Source organism: Cibotium barometz, chromosome 4, assembly GCF_041138505.1.
Source record: "Cibotium barometz isolate CiBa-2024 chromosome 4, ASM4113850v1, whole genome shotgun sequence".
NCBI lineage: Eukaryota > Viridiplantae > Streptophyta > Polypodiopsida > Cyatheales > Cibotiaceae > Cibotium > Cibotium barometz.
Window position 1 is genome coordinate 46,261,275 of NC_141049.1, and position 22,750 is coordinate 46,284,024.

General features: G+C 45.4%; 1 protein-coding gene across 1 annotated transcript in view; it reads left to right on the forward strand.

Annotated features, from left to right (window-relative positions):
* Positions 1-219: 219 nt before the first annotated feature.
* CLF (SET domain-containing protein) overlaps positions 220-22,750 on the forward strand; it is a 61,190-nt gene continuing 38,659 nt past the window's right edge. Inside the window, exons 1-4 of the mRNA XM_086790059.1 lie at positions 220-623; positions 949-1,022; positions 22,204-22,311; positions 22,394-22,725. Coding sequence (XP_086646185.1) covers positions 515-623; positions 949-1,022; positions 22,204-22,311; positions 22,394-22,725 — 623 coding nt within the window. The 5' untranslated portion in view covers positions 220-514. The remainder of the gene's footprint in view (positions 624-948; positions 1,023-22,203; positions 22,312-22,393; positions 22,726-22,750) is intronic.

The following is a 22,750-nucleotide window of genomic DNA, read 5'->3' on the forward strand; positions in this document are numbered from 1 at the left end:
TGCGACCTCATGTGTGGACTTCAAACACCCTAACAACTGGGCTATGAGCTTGGTGGCACATTGTCTGCATGTTATGAAGCCACCCTTTAACGTCGATTCACATGTAGGGCAAACCTTGCAACCAGCTTTTTTGGGGGGAAATATAATCATGACCATCCTTTCATCTTTGAAAAGCTACCCATAGCATATTTTAATCACATTGGGTGATTGAGCTAGAACGTGCAAAAACTAGTCATTGGGTTTTGCTAAGGTCTAAAAACTAGTTTTTTATATCTCCATTGGGAGTCCGGACTCCGGACTCCGTTTATCTGGATTATAAACTGCCGTAGCTCGCAACGCAGAGACCAAAAAAGGCGGGATCTGTCGCCGTTCCAATTTCCAAAGCAAATTCTCATATCTATGGTCAAACCAGAGGGGAGACCTGTGATCGGCATGTTTTGCTGGGCTACACGCGTTAGAGGTTTTTTTTTCCACCGCAGATAGCTCTGTGTAATGCAAATTTAGTTGCAAAGCCATGGCCTCTGCTGCAAGAGAAGAAGGTTCAGAGAATGGACCGGATTCAAGGAGGGAGAAGAAAGACAGATTGAAAAAAGGCAAGGAGAAAATTGAAAGCTCAATCACCTGTAAGTGCTTACTTAGCCCTAAATTTTCCTTAAGCAGCGTTTATTCCTCCGTTTCCTTTCCTGTCAATATTAGGGTTTTGTTTTGTCCTGATAAATCAGCTTGTAGTTTGGGTTTTTCCTGGCTTTACATGCTAAATCAGGGTTTCTCTTATTAGATTTTGCCTGCTTTTACCTGTTAAGTTAGAGTTTCTCCTGTTAGGTTTTAGGTTTTTCGTGTTTCACCTCGTAAAGTGGTTTTTTTTTTTTCGTGAGGCCTAATTTTTTCACTCATTCAAAAGTTTTTTTGGGTTTTTTTTTTCTGTCTAAGAATCTTTGAGTTTTGCAGTGTTTGCAGGGATGGAGACAAAAGCTGGGGTTTTAGGGAGAAGGAGGGATTCGTTTGTAGACTGCGTTCCACAGGTATGCCTAAATCCGAGTTTCTATATTGAAGGAGCTGTGAGACGCACAACGTGAAAGCCTTCATGATTTTACCATACAGTTCACTGCTTGTAGTAACCCTTTCTTGGAACTGGGAAAATAGATCTTGTTTTTCACATCAAGCTACATCGAGGACAACAAGTGTTCCAAAAACAATTGCACAAGGGGATGGAGTGGGGATTGCCTCAATCTGGTAGCCTGGAGTTTGAAAACATACACAAAGGGATTGTTACCTGTCCATTGCTATCCGTGTACTATGACTCATGAGGATCTTTCAATCAACCCTATATCTCACAATATCAGAATAGTCAAAGACCGCTCATGGAGGGATTTCACTAGCTCATCTCCCAGCCATGGCTCCATCATTGCCATGTGCACCCACTGCAGTCGGGTGTCATGTGTCTGTACTTGTACAAAAGTGCACAGTAACCTTTTGGATTTAGTGATGTACATTGAGCATTTTGTGAGCCCCAGTTGAGGGAACATTTGCAAGTAGCCATCAGGATTAGGTCTTAGGACAAACTGTTGTTGTGTTGTATTGCACACAGATGTAATCCTCTTGGATTGTCAAGGCAACTTATTAGGCCAAGAGCTAGGCACTTAACAGAGTTGTGAACCAGGCATAGGAACCTCAGGACATTTGACAGCCCAAACACAGGTTTTGAGCAGTATGGGCACCATTTCAGACAAAGGCAGACAATCTGGGCAGGGTAGATAGGGTGGACAGGCAGCCGGGCAGGCCGTTAAGCAGTTCAGAAGGTTAGGTGCAGGTTGGGCATTAATCATGGGTTTGGTTGAGCAGGCCAACCTTAGGACTGTAGAACTCTTGTGCCTATGTTTTAGGGTTTTCAAAGATAAAAAAGAGAGCGGTGGAATCACACATACAACACACACACGAGTTCTAAACTACTGATATGTATTATGTACAAGAAAGAAGTGTTACAACTATACTCTAAGTACAAAAGATGGTTGCGAATGAAGACGTCAGTTCTCAGCCCAAGCACCGCTGAGAAGGTCTTGTGGCCAACCCATGCTCCAAGAGAAACGCTCTATAGAAAGACTGGCATTGAGAAATGCAGATAATTATGACGATTTAGCTGCTTGTGTACATGCATGCATCACCATTACTGGTTGGCCAGCATATATGTTGTCATGGCCTGCTGCCTGACCTGCCATGTCATCAGTGCCATGCGACACCTGCATTGGCTAGGCTCCCACTGCCCAGGCGTGTTGTCACATGCACCTTGCACTAGAGTGCTATGTGACACTAGCTCTACATCAATGCAACATTCATACAATAGGATTACCTTTTTAAGGAATATTGTCGTATGCTGTGGCCCTAGTTTGGGACATGTTAGGCACGAGCTACGTAGGTTAGTCTCCACAGCCATAGAGAGTTTGCATGTGTCAGTCCTCTTACCCATTTGGAGAATTCATCAGATAGGTTCATGTAGAAGTCAGCCTAAGCAGTAGATCTTGCATCAGAAGCATGTATAGAAGCATGAAACCATGGGCTAGTCAGCTCAGCCCATAAAGAAGCACTTCATAGGGCATACCTTGGGGTTAATGCTTAGCAACATAGCCACCATAAGCATTAGCCACCATAAGCATACCTCTGGGTCAGCCAGCCCATGGCCATAGGACCAGTCGGCAGCCTGTGTCCAGCATAAGAAGCAAATAGGCTTCTGTTGGACGCAGCAGGTCATGGAGGGTTGCAGTCGGCCAGCATTGGCAAGGCACAAGGGATAATAATGCTTGATGCGCAGCATTAAATGCTGTTAACTAGCATTTTAATTTTCCATAAAACAGGGTGACAGCTTCTCAGCCCATCGACCAGCAGCATACATACATATAAATACAAGCGCTCAGTTCTTAGCATAAATCATCATTCATAAAATCATCTACAAGTAGTCAAGAGCAGTATATGTGCCTAGAGACCTCTGGCCTTGTGCATACATTCCACAAAGCAGCACTTTAGTGTGCTACAATTCCCAAGGCCTCTGCGAAGAGCACTCTTCAGCATTCAGCCAGCATATGTGCATCCCTCAGTTTTGGGTTTGCATAGTGGTCATCGAAGAGCTATGCAAAGGAGCTTGGATAGCATATGGTTCAGTTTGCATTCGATCTACTTTGTCCTTGCGTTTGGCAAACCTCAGTCATCTTTCATACTCATTGTACAAAATTCTCCAAAGGAATATAAGCAAATACTCCTGCTTGCAGGGGGGGGGCCCTTTAGTGGGTAATTGGGTCCCAATAATGTGTTTTCTCTCTTCTGTTCTCTCTCAAGTAAAGTGGAATTGCATAAACTCACGAGATTAAAGAAGGCTTTGTTGCGCGTTATGACAATCAACCTATTGCATGCTACACCTGTTGCTTGATTGCTCCTGTGCTTGCAGTTCGATGGCTCCCGTGCCTGATGCCAACTCCTACAAGCCAGCCATGCATACCTAGGTTGAGGTGTGTCACGAGGAGGGTTTCCAATTTGGCACCTGCATAAATGCCCTTTCTCTTGCCTCATCCCTCATCTCTCAAATATTCAAGTACAACGCTAATCAATTATCTACATGAGCAAAGATGACCCTTAATAGGGCCCACACTTACAAGGAGCAAGCATCTTAAGTTTTGAGATGTCACATGAGTGACATGGTAGAAGACTTAAACATGGATTAGCCCTAAGCACATGAGAGATTAACACTAATCAAAACTTAGCAAGACACAATAGAGAAGGAGAGAGAGACCTAATCTATTGTATATTGCAAAACATGTAGTATTTACAAGGATGAACTTGGATCCTGATTATGCATATCTATTGATGCATAGTTGACTTGTTGATTCTCAGCTTCATAGTGATCTTCAAATGCTTGGGTGGCGGGAGTGCTTTGGAGAGGCGGAGGGAGGGAGGAGTGCGGGCTTGAAGGAAGAGGATGGGGTAGGGGGGGATGGCTGCGAGAAGAGTCGGAGGCGAGGATGGAGGATGAGGAGGAAGGGGGAGGGAGGCGGAGAAGAGGGAGATAGGACTCAGGAGCGCTGGGAGTGATCCATTGGAGAGGGAGGGCTCTAGGAGGGGCTTGCCGAGGGTTTAGTGGAGCCAGTTGGCCTCATTGGAATTTGAGAACCGAAGGAGGAGTCTTGGTGGGGTAACGGCCACCAAACTGAAGGGGCCGGAGGTGGGACCCTTGTAGTGACTAGAGGGGGCCCATCGCCGATGGGTGGGTGCTGCGACATGCTTGGAACGGTTCTCTGACATCGTCTTGTACTCTACCAGCCTGGTGCGCGCGGTAGTGGCGCTTAGCTTTGGAAGTCGGTTGATGGCCTTGGCGTGGGCCAACGGTCTGTCGCTCTTTGGTAGTAGAGTTGTTTGCGGTCTAGTCATGGTGCTTGGTTGCCTGAGAGCTTGCCTCTCTCTATCCCCTGGTGAAAATTTGAGCTGGGACTTGTTTGCCGCCGGGGGGGGGGGGGGGGGGGGGGGGGGGACCACAAGTGGCGGTCTGTTGGATCGGCGTCGAGGGCAAGCTCTAGCGAGGTGTCATGTGCATGAAAGATGCCATGGACATTCTCAGATGCTGGTTCAGAAGAGGCAGCCAGATAAAGAGTGAACCGGATAGAACCAGAAGTTGGAGCACACTGTGTTGATTTGGCAATAGTGGGGACCTGGAGATGACCTAAAGATGATGTCGGCTGAACCAAAGGACACAGGAGCTGTTGGCTGAGGCGGCTGCAAGCGCATATTCAAGTTGGGATTTATCTCCAGTCGGCTGGCCGACTGCTGCCAGCCGACTGCTGGTTGGCCAGTTCCCCAAGCAAACCAAAGGCCTATAACTAGGCAAAGAGGCTCCTCATTCTATTCATTCAATCCTCTAGGGATTGGGTCTTAGGGGTCCAAGTAGGGACCAGATCTAGGGTGTTTACCACCTTTTTATGAAGGCAGCCTAGGGCTGTAGCAAAGTACCTTTTTGTACTATATGAAATATACTGAATTTTCCAGCACATCTCTCTCTCTCTCTCTCTCTCTCTACTCTCTCTCCATATCTGCGTTTTGCATCAGCATGTTTCCAAGAGTGTTTAGGGCTGAAAGAAGACTCTCAGAGCTTTCGCATGTTACACGAGGTGTCCCATTTGCTTGCAAATGAAGCATTGGTTGTGAAGACCTAAGTATGCCATTGTCTATAGGATGGGGTCTCCTCGAAGGCAAGGAAGGTATATGACATAAGGCATTGTCTCTGGTGAGGTGAAGGGATGGAATCCTGGCCACCCATGCGAGGGATGAAGCGGCAGTGGGGGGGGGGGATTCCATCACTCTCCCAATGGCTCATGTCCTTAAAATGCTTATAACTTTTGCATCTTAGCTCCAATCAACAAGCCACTTTGAACAAAATAAATTCACATGAAGAGGAAGCTATTCCTTCTTGAGGACTAGGAAGGAGATTGTCACAGGAAAGCGTGAAACGCCAGCTAGTGGGTCGGATGCGGGGTCGAAGCCGTGTTGCCACCTCGCAAAGAAGACTTGGGCCGTATGCAATGCGACGGGGCTTAGCCGCATGACTCAATTCGACGCTGTTGCGAGTCAAACTCAACCTGGTAGTAGCCGTGTCCCAAAGGATGAATGTTTGTGATCTTTGCAGGCCCTCCAAGGAGGCTAGCCTGAAGAAGATCTACTGACAATCTTGCATACTAGAGTGGAGGCCTCTAAAGATGCATTTGTCATAGTGAGGAGTTGGAGGTTTGCTTCAGAGAAAGATTGGCAAGGAACTGCAGCCTCGGTCGGGGATGACAGAGCGATTGCCATGGAGTCCTTCTGACGGGTGAAGATTAGAAGGAGCCGAGGCTTGCGAAAAGAGAAATACCCAAGAACAAAGAATCTGCCAAACGGAGTGGAGGGAAGATGGAATCGAGAAGAAAATGGGGGGGAGGGGGGGTTGCGAGCGCGGGTTGGGCGAATGGAGAGGGGGGAGAGAAGGCGCAGCGAGGGGCCCAGGTGCGTGAGAAAGGAGGGGGTCAGGCGGAAGAGGGGGGGGGGGAGGTGGGGCACTGATGAAATGGGGTTGTAAAGGTCTCAAGTGATGGCAGGGGGCGGCACCATTGTTCGAGGGTGCAGCTCGCAACTCAACGCACAACTCCTCCTCGCTTCCAAGATTTGTGTGTAAACTTATTCATGGGGTTGGCTTGTTTATTAATCTCCACGACCTGTTTTAAGTAGCCTATAAATAAGCACCTTTCACATTGGACTGGTCACCTTGCTTCAGATGCTGCCTTTGCTGCTAGTGCTGGCCACGTTGTGTCCAGGTTGTTGCCCATGAGGCTGGTCGACTGGCTGGTCAAGGCCATAATGAAAGAAGCGGAATTGTAGAGTACCACACACAGACTAGAGGCGCAACACGCAGATGGGGGTCAACATCTGGCCGGGTCCCCCCCACTTGAAGATCCCGTGAACCACCATAAAGGCGGGGGATGAGGGGAGACCAAGGGCTAATAGCCCTATATAGAGGGGTTAAGTTGACCCCAGCATCCCATGAGACCACCAATAAAGGTGGGGGATGAGGGGAGACCAAGGGCTATTTAGCCCTATATAGAGAAGCCAGTTAGACCCCAACCCGCTATGTGGGATAATATGGCAGCGGCCAACTGCATAGAAATGAAATTGTTCGTGGATGCATGATCAAAGAGAAATAATGTAGATTGATCTTTCATTTGTCCCTATGCTTTACATTTGTGTCTGTCAGTAGAAGAGTGTCTTGTGTTTCCTTGTACATCCAACACGGCATTTACATGAGGCTTTTCTGTACCACTACCTGCATTCTTTGGGTTTCGTGGGCACTTAGGATATATGTGTATCTTTACTACCACATCCAAAACATTTTCCAACATGTACATAACCCATCCTTTGCTGTTTTGACAGCCCATGGTCATTACGTTTGCCCCCGGCTTCTTAGATGAGCTTTCCTTTGCATTGTGGGCATCTTTCTGATCACTTTTTAAGGGCTGTGTGCCCTTTTTCTGTTCATAACCAGCCCTCTTCTTGCCCTTGAAAGAATATGAAAATGGCTTAAATTTGTCTTGTTTCATGTGTAACTTTTCAGCTACAGTAGCCGAATGTGTTAACTGCTGAAGAGTTTGATTTGGATACACCTCAAGACTCTCTTCAAGTAATCAACTGCCACCTGCCTGGCTTTCCAAAAGGTCCTCGTGGAAAGAACATCCTCATCTATAGGAGTTTCTTTGTCCCGAATACTACGAGACATCAGAGCATAAGTTACCTGTTCAGTTTCCTCTGACTGACAAACACAAGAACTACCTGTTACCATATTATAGTAGTGATGTGTGTGAACACACTTAGGACCGCCGGGGCACTTTTTCCCTCACTAGGAGGTTTTTTCCCCCGTGCATTGTATATACGCCTATTATCTTCTAGGGCTTGTTATCTTTCATTTTTGGCACTCATAATACACTACTGTGTTGTGCTCAAGCTTCCTCATCTTCTTGAAGTTGTGTGTGCATTCCTGCAACCCTAATTCCAACAATTGGTATCAGAGCAGGCTTCCTCCTCCCGGGCAGCATCACCGGCACCTGCCGCTTCATCTCCTCCGATTGCGACGAGGTTTCACGAGCGTCTGCGGGTTAGTATATGCCGTGGGAAAGCCCAAAGGGCTTATTCGTTTCAGAATTTTGATCTGAAGTCATTTCGCCCTCCGTTTTTGCATTCCAAGTACTGCGCAGGCAAAATCGTCCTACTGTGCAGATTTTCTGTCAAGATTAAAATCTGCAGGACAGGTGCCCATTCGTCTGTTTTGGGCTGTGCTACATAGCACAGGTCGATTTTATACAGGTTTACCTCTTACAGACAGCATTTACATCTAGTAGTACAGTCATTGGCCATGGCTGACAACAATGATGTATTCCGCATGTTGGCTGCTGAGGATAAGTTGGATGGCACCAACTATCCATTGTGGGCATATATGATGCGACATGTATTGGTAGCAAAGGGGTTATGGAACATTGTGCAGGGTATTGATGCACGTCCTATTGTGGCTGGGAATGCTGCAAACACATCAGAAACAGGTACTGTTGATGATGGTGCAGGCACAAGTGCTGTAGCAGCTGTTCGAGAACCACCACTTTCAGCAGAGCAGATTCGTTGGGATGGTAGAGATGCGCAGGCTCATGCCTTGATTGCGCTGTCTGTCAAACGTACCATTATCCCACATATTCGCTCCTGCAGGACTTCTAAGGATGCTTGGGATGTACTTGCCACATTGTATCAGGCAAGAAATGAGGCTCGTGTTGCTTATCTCCGAAAACAGTTGGAGAGTGAGCATATGAACGAAGGTGATTCTATGGATAGCTTTTTGACAAAGATCAAGGATTTCAAAGAGCAGCTCATTTCTGCAGATGAAATCCTGTCAGACAGTTCACTTGTGCAGACTGTTTTGAATGGTCTACCAGATTCTTATCAGGGTTTTGCTTCCACTCTTCGCTTGATGATGAAAGGCAATCCCAATGCCTTATCATTTGAGGAGTTAGTTTCTGTTTTGCTGCAAGAAGACCAGTCAAGGCAAAACAGGAATATTATGCGTGTCGCAGATCAAGCTTTCGTTGCTAGTCAGAGAAGCGGGAAAGGTAAAGCTGGCTTTTCTTCTAGTAAGCAGAAATCTGCAAATGCTGCGCAACCAAAGAAGGAAGACAAAGATGAGAAGAAGGGTGACAAACAGAAGACATTTTGCAAGTACTGTAAGGGAAATGATCATGTCATCAAAGCGTGTCCTAAGCTGGCTGCGAAAGAGGCTAAGAAGAAAGAGGCTGGTATGGCTGTTGTTGCAGATGCCTCTCCTTCTAACAATGAATCTGCTAATGTTGTGCTAGATACAGAATGGGCATTCAATGCGCAGTGCAGTTATGACCCATCTTTGCATGACACATGTATGTCTGCAGTAGATTCAGATGTATGGTACTTTGACAGTGGTGCCACTAAGCATATCACCTCGCAGCGCAGTTTATTCACTTTCCTTGAGTCTGCTCCCACAGGGAATACTGTCACTTGTGCCAATAACTCCTCTTATCCCGTTGAAGGAGTTGGACAGATTGTGCTGAATGTTGCAAATGGCAACACCTTTACACTTTTTGATGCATTGTATGTGCCAGGGATCAAAAAGAATCTGCTGTCAGTCTTCGCATTTGCCAAAACAGGTTTGGTTGTAAAATTTGTGGATGACAGATGTACTGTTCATGATCTCTCTTGTGGTGACATCATTGTAGCATCTGGTTCACTATGTCGAGGGCTGTATAAGCTCAATATGGATGGCAAATGTGTAGAGGATTCAGCATGTGCTATTATGGATACGCAGGCTATTTCAAATGCAAAACTGTGGCATGCACGTTTTGGTCATCTGAATTTTGCAAGTTTGCTGCGCCTGCAGAAATCTGAAATGGTGTCTTCTTTGCCTAAGCTTGAGGCACCTGTCAAGCATGTTTGTGAGGGCTGCATATTGGGTAAAATGCAGCGTGCTTCCTTTCCCAAAGATGGATCAGTGAGAGCTGAACGCAGATTGCAGCTTGTTCACAGTGATGTTTGTGGTCCCATGCAAACTCCATCATTTGGAAACTACCTTTACTTCGTGACTTTCATTGATGATTTTACCAGGCATGCATGGGTATATCCTTTGAAGGCAAAGTCCGAAGTGTTTTTGTGCTTCAAACAGTTTTTGGTTATGGCTGAAAATGTGTCAGAAAGTAAGATGGGCACCCTCCGTTCAGATCGAGGGGGGGAGTATATGTCTTCAGAATTTAATGCATTTCTGGCTGAGCGTGGGATAAAACACCAATGTACAGTGCCGTATACACCACAGCAAAATGGTGTGGCTGAGAGAAAAAACAGGTCTCTCATGGAAATGGCAAGATGTATGGTTAAGAGTCAAAGTCTACCACATGGTTTTTGGCTTGAGGCTGTCATGTGTGCCACTTATGTACTAAACAGGTGTCCCACCAAAGCATTACAGGTTGTCACTCCATATGAGGCTTGGCATAGCCGCAAGCCATCTGTTGGCCATTTACGTGTTTTTGGTTGCCTGGCATATGCATTAGTGCCTGTGCAACATCGCAGAAAATTGGATGACAAAGCTGTCAAATGTATTTTTGTTGGATATAGTGCTGAGAGCAAAGGCTATCGTTTGTATCATCCACAGACAAAGCGCATTTTGGTTAGCCGTGATGTTGTATTTGTGGAAGATGCAGTTCAGCCCTTGGTTTCATGTACTAAGGAGACAGATATCAGCTCACGTGATGTCTATGATACATTGTTGCCTCTTTTCAGTGGTGCACAGTCAAGTGCAATACCTCATGAGGCAGTTTTTCAGCCTATGCAGGTTTTAAATGATGACACAGATCAGCCTATATCTGATGCAGATGTGCATGATGCACTTGAGGATGAGAGACAAGAGATTGAGGGCTCTAGGAACATGCCTAGATGGCTGGTGCAGACTTTGCGTGACAGCAAGTTGGATGCCCCTTTGTCTAGTCGCACTCGTTCTGGCTCTCATGGTGCCTCTTATGCGTCAGATTGTTATGCATTGGCTGTTTCTAGTATGTGCGATGAAAGTGAGCCTGTTTCATTTGATGAGGCACAAAGTTCAGAAAATTGGATGGCTGCTATGCAAGCAGAATACGATGCTATTATGAAGAATAGTACATGGTCTTTATGTGACTTGCCCCCTGGCAAGAAGGCCATTGGCACTAAGTGGGTATACAAATTGAAGCGTAAGCCTGATGGCACAGTGGATCGCCATAAGGCTAGGCTTGTTGCAAAAGGTTATGCTCAAGAGAAGGGCATTGATTTTGATGAGACTTTTGCTCCCACATGTCGTATGACCACTGTTCGTAGCATCTGTGCATTAGCAGCTCATAATGGTTGGAATGTACATCAGCTGGACATAAAGACTGCGTTCTTAAATGGAGATTTGCATGAGGAGGTGTATGTATCGCAGCCTCGTGGTTTTGTTCAAAGAGGGCAGGAAAACAAAGTGTGCAGGTTAAAAAAGGCTTTATATGGTTTAAAGCAAGCTCCACGAGCTTGGTATGAAAAAATACATGCATATTTGACTGCACATGGGTTTCAGAATAGTCCAACAGAAAGCACTTTGTATGTTAAACGTGTGGATGGTGTACATCTAATCATTGCTCTCTATGTCGATGACATGCTGCTCACAGGACCAAATGAGAGTCATATTGCTGATTTTAAGGCTGATTTGAATGCCTCTTTTGAGATGTCAGATTTGGGGCATTTGCATCATTATTTGGGGATACAATTTAAGCAGTGTGATGGAGGTATTGCTTTGTGTCAGACAAAGTATATTGAAACATTGTTGCGGAGATTTGGCCTTGAAGACTGCAAGCCTATTGCTACTCCAATGGAGACAGGTTTGAAGTTGAGTCTTCATGATGCTGGAGATCACTTTGATGTCACACTCTATCAGACAGCTGTTGGTTGCCTCATTTATGTATGCATTACGAGGCCAGACATTCAGTTTGCAGTCTCACAGGTGAGCAGATTTATGCATAGCCCAGGCATTAAGCATTGGCAGGCAGTGAAGCGTATCTTTCGCTATTTGAGTGGTACTCGGCATCTTGGGTTGTTTTATCCCAAGGGGGGATCATTGCCGCCAGATTTACATGTTTTTTCAGATTCTGACTGGGCTGGTTGTTATGACACACGCGTGTCCACGAGTGGTTTTTGCTTCATGCTTGGAAGCTCATGCATATCATGGTTGAGCAAGAAGCAGCCTACTGTGGCCACTTCTAGTTGTGAAGCTGAGTACAGGGCAGCTTTCACAGCTACGGTTGAGTGTGTGTGGCTCAGACGCCTTATGGCTGATTTGGGTGTTGGGCAGCCATCTGCCACCACCATCTTCACTGACAGTCAGAGCGCATTGGCAGTTGCGCGGAACCCAGTGTTCCATGCTCGTACGAAGCACATTGAGGTGCACTACCATTATGTCAGGGAGAGACTCTCTGCAGGAGAGATCAGTTTGGCTTATGTGCCAACACAGGATAACCTTGCAGACCTTTTCACAAAGGCTCTGCCTCGTGAGAAGTTCGAAGCTTTTCGCAAAGCTTTGGGCTTACTCCCTTTTGTGGATTCGTCCACATAGCTAGACACTTCCCTATACATGAGTGCTAGCTCTTGTTCACCGCATCACTCCAGGGGGGATTTGTTACCATATTATAGTAGTGATGTGTGTGAACACACTTAGGACCGCCGGGGCACTTTTTCCCTCACTAGGAGGTTTTTTCCCCCGTGCATTGTATATACGCCTATTATCTTCTAGGGCTTGTTATCTTTCATTTTTGGCACTCATAATACACTACTGTGTTGTGCTCAAGCTTCCTCATCTTCTTGAAGTTGTGTGTGCATTCCTGCAACCCTAATTCCAACACTACCAACATCAGTACTGGAAAGTTCCTGCCAACTGCTGCCATCACCTGGCAAGCTATCCACCATCTGGTCTCGGAAAGCTTGCACCTGCAGCGTATCCACACTTAAGTGGCCATTACGAGACTGCCACTCATCACAAACCTGAGGACCTGGGAGAGAGAGTGCTGAAAGCTTGTAAACTCCATTCTCCACTCCGCCTTCCCAAACCACCTGGCCTGTTGCTTTGTCCCGGAGAGCAACAAAATGCTCATCAAACTCCACCCGTACGCCAATCTTGCAAACCTGATGCACTAACAACAGATGAAAACCAAGTGATGGAACATACAACACCTCGGAGGAATGCTTCTCCCCTCTGCTATCGGGAACTATCTCCAACCTGCCCTCATTGTGAACTGGGATAGTGGATGTATCCCCAGTAAGAATGTGACCAAAATACTTGCAGAGATACCAGCTCTGCAGCAACTGTTAATGAAGTCGACCAGCCCTATAACACCTGTATCTGCTGTCCAGCAGCCATGTGCCAGCTATAGAAGAAGTTGATCAGCTCTATGCTCCCCTTAGGTGAAATCGTCATGCCAAAACTTGCTGTGGAAGTCTGTAGAATCACACGTGTGGCTTGCCTTGTCCAGCACAGTAGGGTTGCCCATAAAAGCAACTCGTGGGCTTCAAAAATATCTCCCCACCCTCTTTTAGCAACTTGTGGGTTTTAGGCCATATGCCCGGGTGCCCATCACTAATAAATGGCCTTGGTACATTATTATAGCCCACCCCGATGTGAACTCACTTATGACCACATAAGTTTGTCCACCTAAATTTTAATGAGTTTGAACTTGTAACCATAAACTTTAGTAAACAAAGCAATAATGTTTAAATAACTTTGAGTTTGCACATTTACCACTTGTATTTCATAGGCATATGCTTGTGCACAATAATTTGGATTAAATCTCCCAAATTGCCATCTTGTACACCAAAGTAATCCCGACCACGGGCATTGGCCATGCAAGATCCAAGTACTCACACCAGAGCAACTGCCCTTCCATGAGATCACATAACACTCACCAGGATTACCACCCTTCCATGAGTTCACAAAATCACTCACTAGGGTTACCATGCTTCCAAGAGTGAGTCCATCATGCTACCTTTGGAGGGTCTAATTGGCGGATGCGTGTTTACTGATTACATATCTGAGGTAGTGAAACTCGTATAAATAAAACTCCGATTTTTTCTAATTGACATAAAGCTCGTTGCTTTCTAGCAATTTTATTACTTGTTCGACGTCAATGTCGTCCCGCTCTTCCCTAGCTGAGAAAATTAGTATGTTGTACAGATACTTTTCTATCAAGTCCTTGAAAACCCGCATCATCATGCGGTTAAACGTAGTTGGGGCGTTTGTTAATGTCACGTGCATCCCGCAGTTGGATGCCACGTAGACATATTTGTACAGAAGGTGCTGGACTTGGGATGGTAAACTGGTCCCATGTGAGCCCAGTTCGGGACGAGTTAGCCAGGGTTCCATCCAAGTCGTCCGAGGTTAGGTGTGCATTGTCCTACACATGAAACAGTGCCAGTCCGCGCTGTGAGTCTCCCTTTGGAATGATGTCAGTGACTCTGTGTATCTGGTATGATACCGGATGCCAGAACACTGTGTAGATAGTTAGGGTCGTGTGCTGCCACACTTTCTTGTAGCCTCGATCTCGGGCAAGAGAAGCTCTGTAGAAATTTGTGGTGATGGCTCGCACGTGAGGGGGATCTAACTCAATGGTGCGATCTAGACGACTCAGCTTGCGCATCCCATTACGGCAGTGGTGAGGGCTTGTAAGCTTGAAGTAATTCCGCATGACCTTATCATATGCCTGAGACGAGAAGGTGGCACGGGCGTGGTACAGAAGGTGGCACGGGCGTGGTACTACCAGATCAGAATCAAGGAGCAGGACATCCCAAAGATAGCATTCAATACTCGCTATGGGCATTATGAGTTCACAGTCATGCCATTTGGATTGACTAATGCCTCGGCGACATTCAATCGTCTTATGCAAGATATTCTCAGAGAATACTTGGATGATTTTGTTCTTATCTTCTTTGATGATATCTTAGTATACTCAAAGAATGCTACAGATCATGTGCGCAAAGTCCTGGAAATCCTAAGGAAACACCAACTCTTTACAAAAAAGAGCAAGTGTTCCTTCTCTGTTGACCAGGTGTGGAATACTTGGGATTCATAGTGTCAAAGGATGGGATTTCTCCTGACCCCGCAAAGATCCAAGCAGTAGTTGAATGGCCAGAACCCAAGCACTCCACCCTCCTCTCCTCAATCGAGCGTATCTCTGTCCAGGTTGGCTCCATCTGCGACTCTGGGCTATTTGGAGTCTGCTCCTACTGTCTTGGAGGGAGGAGAGGCTCCTTCTCTTGCTCTCGAAAAGCAGGCTTTTTGTAAGAGCGATCCAACCTCTCTAAGCCCCACATCTAGAATTGTGTGTAAATCCCCTCCCATGCACCAAGAATCTACCTGAGGGAGCTCTTGTTACACTTGTGTTAGTGTTAGCTATTAGGGTTGGAGAGAGGTGGCTAGTCTATGGAGGATGTAAAAAAATCCGTGGTTAGAGAAATGAAATGATATATTAACGTCTTCAGAAGGCCAAAATGACCTATGAGACCAAAAAGGTTACAACAATTGGTGGATATGATACAATGTGTGTGTAAGAAAAGCTAAAACAACTAAACAACTAACTGAAACTGAAACAACAACTATGAGGAAAAGTAAGGTACTAGGAGCTCCTAATGGATAACATCTGGGAAGGAAAACTCCAGCAACAAAGGTAAGCATCATATACATCACTATCCAAAGATGTCTCTCATTGGTCGATGGCAGATATCCTCAATGTACTCCATGGTGAGTACTCTGACTGGACGTCTCCCATGCAGTGCTAGAGAGAGAGAGAGAGAGAGAGAGAGAGAGAGAGAGAGAGAGAGAGAGAGAGAGAGAGAGAGAGAGAGAGATGATAATGATAAAAAAAAGAAGACAATGATTGCATCACTCAATGATTTGATATGATTGATATGAAGCTTCACCAAGTACAATGCTTTTATAGCCTTAGAGGCTCATCTGAATGAAATCATTGCTTATGTCAGACATGTATAATATCTAGAAAGAGTGGGTTCACACACACTTACTCACCCACACACATACAACTCCGAATATGCAGATACAGGTGTTATAGGGCTGAAAGAAGACTCCCAGAGCTTCCGCGCGTTACATTGGTATGAGAGCATCAGACTCAGCAAAGCTAAACACTGAATCAGTCCCATATGATGGTGTACAGGTCCAAGGTACAGGAAAGTACACGGATACGAAGCCCAAGGCAAGGAACACAGAATCGGGAAGAGCTCCCAGGAGGTTTGTTGGTGGTGTTCCACAAAGCCAGAGGGGATGGCAGTCCTGTGAGCCAGATAGGTTCTCGGGCAACGGTCCCAAGAGAGGATTACCCTCCAAGGGTGATGTGAGTGCCAGACTCATTTCTTAGGAATGAAGACCAAGACAGTGTTCAGGATCAGGGCAGGAATGGATTGTGGACTAGATGGAAACAGACGCATAGATCTTCGTCTGAGACAGAGTGGTTTGGAGAACAGGCCGGGCTTTCAGAGAAAAGGGTTGCGAGGGATGGATGGATGATAGAGGGACTTCGGGAGAAGATTTGGGATGATGATAGTCATCCAAGAGCAGGTTGGAATCCCGTCATCAAGTTTAGCAGAGGGGGATGTCATGTGCATGATCAATGCCATGTACCTTCTCAGGGCTAATCCAGAAGGGGGCAACCAGTAAAAGATCAATAGAACCAGAATTTAGGAGCCTCAGGAGCAGAATCAGTGATGGACTTGGAGATAGGTGGTGGCACTGACAGTTACGTTGGATTCAAGGCAGGACCAGGACAGTCGACTGCAGATTTGTTGTCGGCTGTACTACCTGATCTGAGGCGGCTGCACTTCAGGAGGCGACTGTACCATTAGGCGGCTGCAGGCGCATGAAGATACAAGAAGAAGCCAAGTCGGTTTGAGCATTTAATGGAGTGTTGACTGGCCGACCAGCAGTTGGCCAGTTTCACATGTCTTGTGGAAGGCCTATAAATAGGCTAGGAGGCTCATCATTCAATTCATTCATTCCATTAGGGAATGGGTCATTAGGAGTCCCATAGGGGGACAGATTTTTCGTGTGTTACCACCTTTTATGTAAGGCAGCCCATGGCTGCAGATTTAGGTACCTTTTTGTACCATAACAATATACTGAATTTCTAGCATCTCTCTCTCTACTCTCTCTCTATATGTGCGTTTTGCATCAGATGTTTTCCAAGAGTGTTTAGGGCTGAAAGAAGACTCCCAGAGCTTCCGCGTGTTACACCAACAAACCTCCCTTCAGAGTGAAGGTGGAGATGCTTGAGATAACTTTCATTAGACATGGCGATTTGGGCTCTAAACTGCAATATGTGATACAAAAGATCACAGAGTGCCAACACCTGAAACTCTCATGTCAGGCTTGATATAAGAGCTTGACTATTCATGACAGTGCCTACATCAGTTCCCCAAAGCAATCCCCCCTAAACCTAAGTAGGGATTTGTTGAAAACAAGGCTTACAAGAATGAAAAACACAGACAAGATTATTTATCAAAATTTGGGGGACATCCTGGGCATAGAACCCTTGACTTATACAAAAATACTTAGAAAGCCCAATCGCAATCTTCCTCATCAAGAGAAAGATTATTCATCATTGTGAGGGCCTTTTCTGGTGTCATGGATGACTCTGCTACATCTTCGTCTTCGTCTTCTTCTTTTGCTACCAGAGTTGCATGGTCTTCAGCTTTCTCCTTGGCCATTCGCTTGAAGCATTTGTCTTTGGAGACTCCAGGCTTTTTGTAGTCCGTGCATTTTCTGGTTCTGCTTGGGTTTCCCTTGCCTTTCATCTTTGACATGAAGGCCGTGTCTGCTTTAATTCCGGCGTGCACAAGCTTTCTAAGATGACGATCCTCATCAATCAGGATGGCAGCCATAGCTTGATATGACATCTCACAGGTGACCTTGAGAACAGTGAGGGTCTTTGCATACTTTGGAAGGACCGCTTTTATGTTGTCCTCATCAACTTGCACCTTGAGGGTGGTGAGCTGTTGAAGAACTGAGCCTAGATTGCTTAGTTGTTCTTGTAAAGTTTGAACTTCTTTCATTTTCATGTTAAAAAACTTTTGCTCGAGAAAAGCTCATCTTATTATTGGACAGATTCTCAAGTTTTTCCTGTGCCTCTTTGGTTGGCTTGTCCAGGTCAACATGATGGATGAGTTTGTCAGCTAGGCCCGAGCCAATGTGTGTGAGCGCTCCATTGTTCTTGTCTGGCCAAGCTCGCATTGTTGGGGTTCCTCTTCTTCTTTTGGCTTATCTTCCAAGCCTTTGACCACATTCCAAACCTTGTCACGCATTAGTAACTGTCTGATCTTGGTTTGCCATGTATGAAAGTTGGCTCCATAGAATCTCTCAAAAGTGGTGTTGCTTTTGATCATATCCATGGTGTTTTTAGGCAGTGTGTTGGGAACAACAGGCATGCTGAGGGATGGCAGCTTCTGGAGGCAGCAACAGAGGCGGAAGCGTTGGTGATGGGCATTAGAGGGGCGGCGGGTGGTGGAGGTGGCAGGCAGAGGTGGAAGCGTTGGTGACGGCCCACGGGTAGCAGTTGTACATGCTGCGTGTCAATTGGAGCTGAGCACAGTGGAGTCAGGTAGGTGTTGTTGGCAGTAGACAGGTCCCTAAAGCAGTTAAACCCTAGCCCTAAAGTAGTGAGATCCTAACCCTGAATTGCTCTGATAACAATTGTTAGCTTTAGGTATTAGGATTAGAGAGAGGTGGCTAGTCTATGGAGGATGTAAGGAGTTCATGGTTAGAGAGAGAGAGTGAGAGCGAGAGGGTTATGATAATACTCAAAATACAAGACAAAGATTGCACCACTCAATGATTTGATATGAAACTTTGTTGGGTATTTCGAAGTCTTTGTGTGTGTATCCATCATGTACGTGTACCCTTGTTTGTGTACCCACTTGTGTCTATGTGTGAACAACCCCTAGAAGGGCTAAGTGTGTTAGTGTGTGTGAATCCACCCTTAGGTGTGGATAAGATAAGTGTGCCATGACTCGTCCAGTATGCGTGTGTGATTTCCTTCAGTAAAGGGATAAGGCTTACAGCCTATAAAAGCATGTACTTGGTGTGAGCTTCCACATATCAATCAATCAAGTAACTCATTGAGTTGTGCAATCACATTCTCTTGCTTTCTCCATTTGAGTTTGTTAACTCTCTTACTCTCTCTTCACCTGTGCTACCATTGCCATACCTTGGAAGGTTCATCATCTCTCTACTTGAAGCTTTATCTCTCTTTTTCCGTCACCATGGATATCTTCATGCCTCCATAGTTGCAGCTTTGGATCCTTAGCTTCACCAAGTACAATGCTTTTATAGCCTTAGAGGCTCATTTGAATGACATCACTGCTTATGTCAGACATGTATAATAGCTAGGTATTATTCTAGCCACTCCATAGTTGCAGCTTTGGATCCTTAGCTTCACCAAGTACAATGCTTTTATAGCCTTAGAGGCTCATCTGAATGACATCACTTCTAATGTCAGACATGTATAATAGCTAGGTATTATTCAAGCCACTCTAAGAGTGGGTTCACGCACACTTACTCACCCACACGCATAAGTGAGCATTCACACATATACAACTCCAAATATCTGGCAATTTGAATCCATAAATTCCCGTCCGTCCTCCCGAGAACTTGTTGCGGGCTTAATGTTGAAGAAGCCCACCCGTCCTCCCCAACCTTGTGATCACCCGTTAAGCTTTCCCTTGGACCATGGTGCCTGAGTTCAGAATTGATGTTAGTTGACTGAGATACAAATAGCCCATGGTTCCCCTCTGCACCAAAGGCGGGTGACCAAAAAGTGTGACTGCAGCCTTGCAAGAACTTCCCGCATCTTTCTGGACTAGCTGAGGAACTTGTCCATGGGCATATGTGCACATGACAAGAACCAACGACTTCGACCTTTCTTTTGAACTGCAGAAAGTGCCTGATCAGTACTGTTAAGAGACACTTTCATCTTACCCTGAGAGACAAGGACGAACTCTTCCTTCAAGAGTAGGGAGCTAAGTGCATCCTTGTTCGTATAGGGGGAGCCATATCCACAGCAACAAAGTACACAAATCTCAGCTCACCAAGACTCCTCTCGAGTACTCTCCAACGAAGCGAGGCACCAGGACCAATTAGCTCCCTCTCAAATCTGAGAGAGAAAGAGGCTGGACAGCAGCGAATCAGTCCACCAAAACTCATTGAAAACACCCAACTAGAGGGAGGGGAGGCCGGGGAAGAAGTAGAGATGTTGGGGCCGCTTGTGGGGATGCACCACATGTGAGAAAACACCTTCCACTGCAGTCCACGTTGTAAAAACAGAGAAAACAGCCCTTTCACCCCGATCATGGTTGTTAGAGGCGTCTGGTACGAGGTGGGTATGGTACGCGCCTTGAAAGACTCGTATTTTTTAGAGATGTTAGAGGTGGCTGATATATATGTATTTATAATTATGTATATATATATATATATATATATATATATATATATATATATATATATATATATATATATATATATATATATATATATATATATATATATATATAGTGATAGATAGATATAGAGTGTGTATGTATGAGTCTTGAGGGAGGGAGAGAGAGGGTGTTATGAGAGAGGGAGAGAGAGTGTGTGAAAGAAAGAAAGTTGTATTAAACGCCTGCAAAAGGCCAAAATGAGCTATGAGACCAAAATAGTCCATCCTCATCATCTGGATACATCATCAAGATTCAAGGGTACAAAGTAAAATAAAATGAACTGAAATGAACCGGTAGAGTATAGAGAGAGTTCCAAAAGTGGGTATAATTTATAAAAAACATCATCATCCTAGTGTGTTTGAAGTTTGAACTTTGAACTTAGGGTCTTGAGAAAGGCTTAAGGGAGGGAGGGAGAGAATGAGGGAGAGAGTGTGTGCGAGAGGGGCGGCCTTGGGCCCTTAAAGCCCCCGTCTAAAGACTCAAACCAGCAAAAAAAAAACAATAAAAAAAATGTTTTTTTGTGGACGCCTCGATGAGGCAGTCGTACACCTCGTACGCCTCGAACTGTTAGAGGCGCACCTTGTAACAACTATGACCACGATCAATGTTGGAAAACAGCACCAAGAAGCTTGCCGATGATGCTTGGTACGAAGCAGCAGCAATAGGGCAGCCCGGGGAGTGAAACGCTGATGAGGAAGAGCACGGGGAGAAAATGCAGCTATGTAGAGAAAAACGCAGCCAGTGTTTGGTGCTCCAGAAAACGCAGCAGCCGGAAGGAGAAAACAGCCGCCTTCAGTAGCCAGAAACGCAGCCAACTGAGAAGGAGATGCAGCCAGCAGAGAAGGAGCAGAATCGCAGATGTGGGCAGCTAGAATCCTTAGCGAATGATACCATGTTGGAGTATGCACATGCGGAAGCATAGACAAAACAAGAGAGAGAAGAGGGAGCAAAGGAGAGAGAGCTTGTGGACAAGATCACCTTTTATAATAGCATGAAGCTTTACAATGGCAATAGCTCAAGAAAGTGTTGAACTTGTGCTTGGGATTGAACTACATCATGTGAATATGTGAGGCCCCTTTTATAGTGAAGGGAGTGAGCTGACCGACTTGCTCATAACTGGCCGACTTGCTCACGACTTCCTGAAAATAGGAGAAATAGGTAAAACACCCAAAAATAGGTAAAACCAATAAATACACTGAGATACACAATTCTAACAAAGGCATGCATGTGACATCCCCTTGTGTTAAACTTGGAGTAGTGGGGCACGTGATATACCTTTGCTCCACTCCCACTTGGATCATACATGTCTCGAATATGGCCTCTTGGCACCTGCTTGTTGGAAACAATGGATGCCTTCAAATGACCTTTGACCTCCCTTTATATAGGAATTTGATTGTAGGTTGGATTCAAATCGGCTGTCACTTTTAAAGGTTCATATGTATCGGCCATCAGTTTTCAGGTGCATATATATCATCCAGAATGTCATTAAACATGTTCACAATGTCCCAACTTGTGTCCCATCTATTGGTGCATGTCCTGGGCAACTCTAGGCACCTATTGGACTTTCTGAACCTTCCAAATTGGACGATATCCTGCCCCTATTCTTGCCTCTCAGGCGACTGCAAGTAACAATGAGTGTTAGGCAACTGCAAGTAACAATGAGTGAAATTTGCACGTCGATACCTCTTATGCCATAATTCTGAAGCAGGCATCTCTGTATTTGCATTTATGCCCTTTAGAACAAGCTGATCATCAATCAAACCACAATCATTAGGAAAACAACTCCTTTGAAATAAGAAGAGGAATTTTGGGAGAATGCTCAAGATGGTGCCAGTCAACTCAACGACCTCTAAGAGTGTAAAAGTAGCCCCCAACGTGAGTGAATTACCAAGAGAGAGCAATATAGCAATATCTCATCTTTCGTTGGGTTGATTTGGGTTGTTGACTCCTAGTTTTGGGCTTTAAGTCTGATGCTTTTGGCCCTTTCTAGTTGTCCAGATTCCTTTTGCTACATCGCCTCTTTGTACTTTCCCTCTTCTCTCTGCATGCTTGTGCCCTTGTCATCTAAGTTGACATGATCTTTTTCCATTATTTTTGTGCTGATGACAGAAAACCGATAGTTCTGAACAGCCCGTGAAAGCACCGGCTTCAACAATCTCATCAACCATCAATAGACTAAAGAAGCATGTAGAGCTTTATCGCACTGTATATGTGAAGGTATGACTAACTGAAACTTGCCACCAAAATATTGACTATGAGATTCAGGTCAAATCGCCTAAACTTTGGCTTGCTTGATCAGAAAAGAACGGAGGTCAACAATGAAAAACTACATGGATATACTTCTCAGTTACTTGAACTTGGCCAAAAACGGGACACAAGTGCCAACACTCAAAATGGGGCAGAAGTAAAAGATCTGCTCACCATTCAAATTGAGAAAGCACTGTGCAAAGTGTCTGGCCTTGATACAAATGCTCTAGACAAAGATGGCTTCATGACTCAGGAGGAAGGCTCAAACACATTTTTTTCCTTTTTAAATGGTAGCAGTCTTGGCGGAAAGAGCGATGTCCGGCCGGTGAAGCTTCCGGCGATTCAGCAGTATCCTCCTTATACAACATGGATTTTTTTGGATAGGTGAAAGCCCAGCGTATAAGAAGAC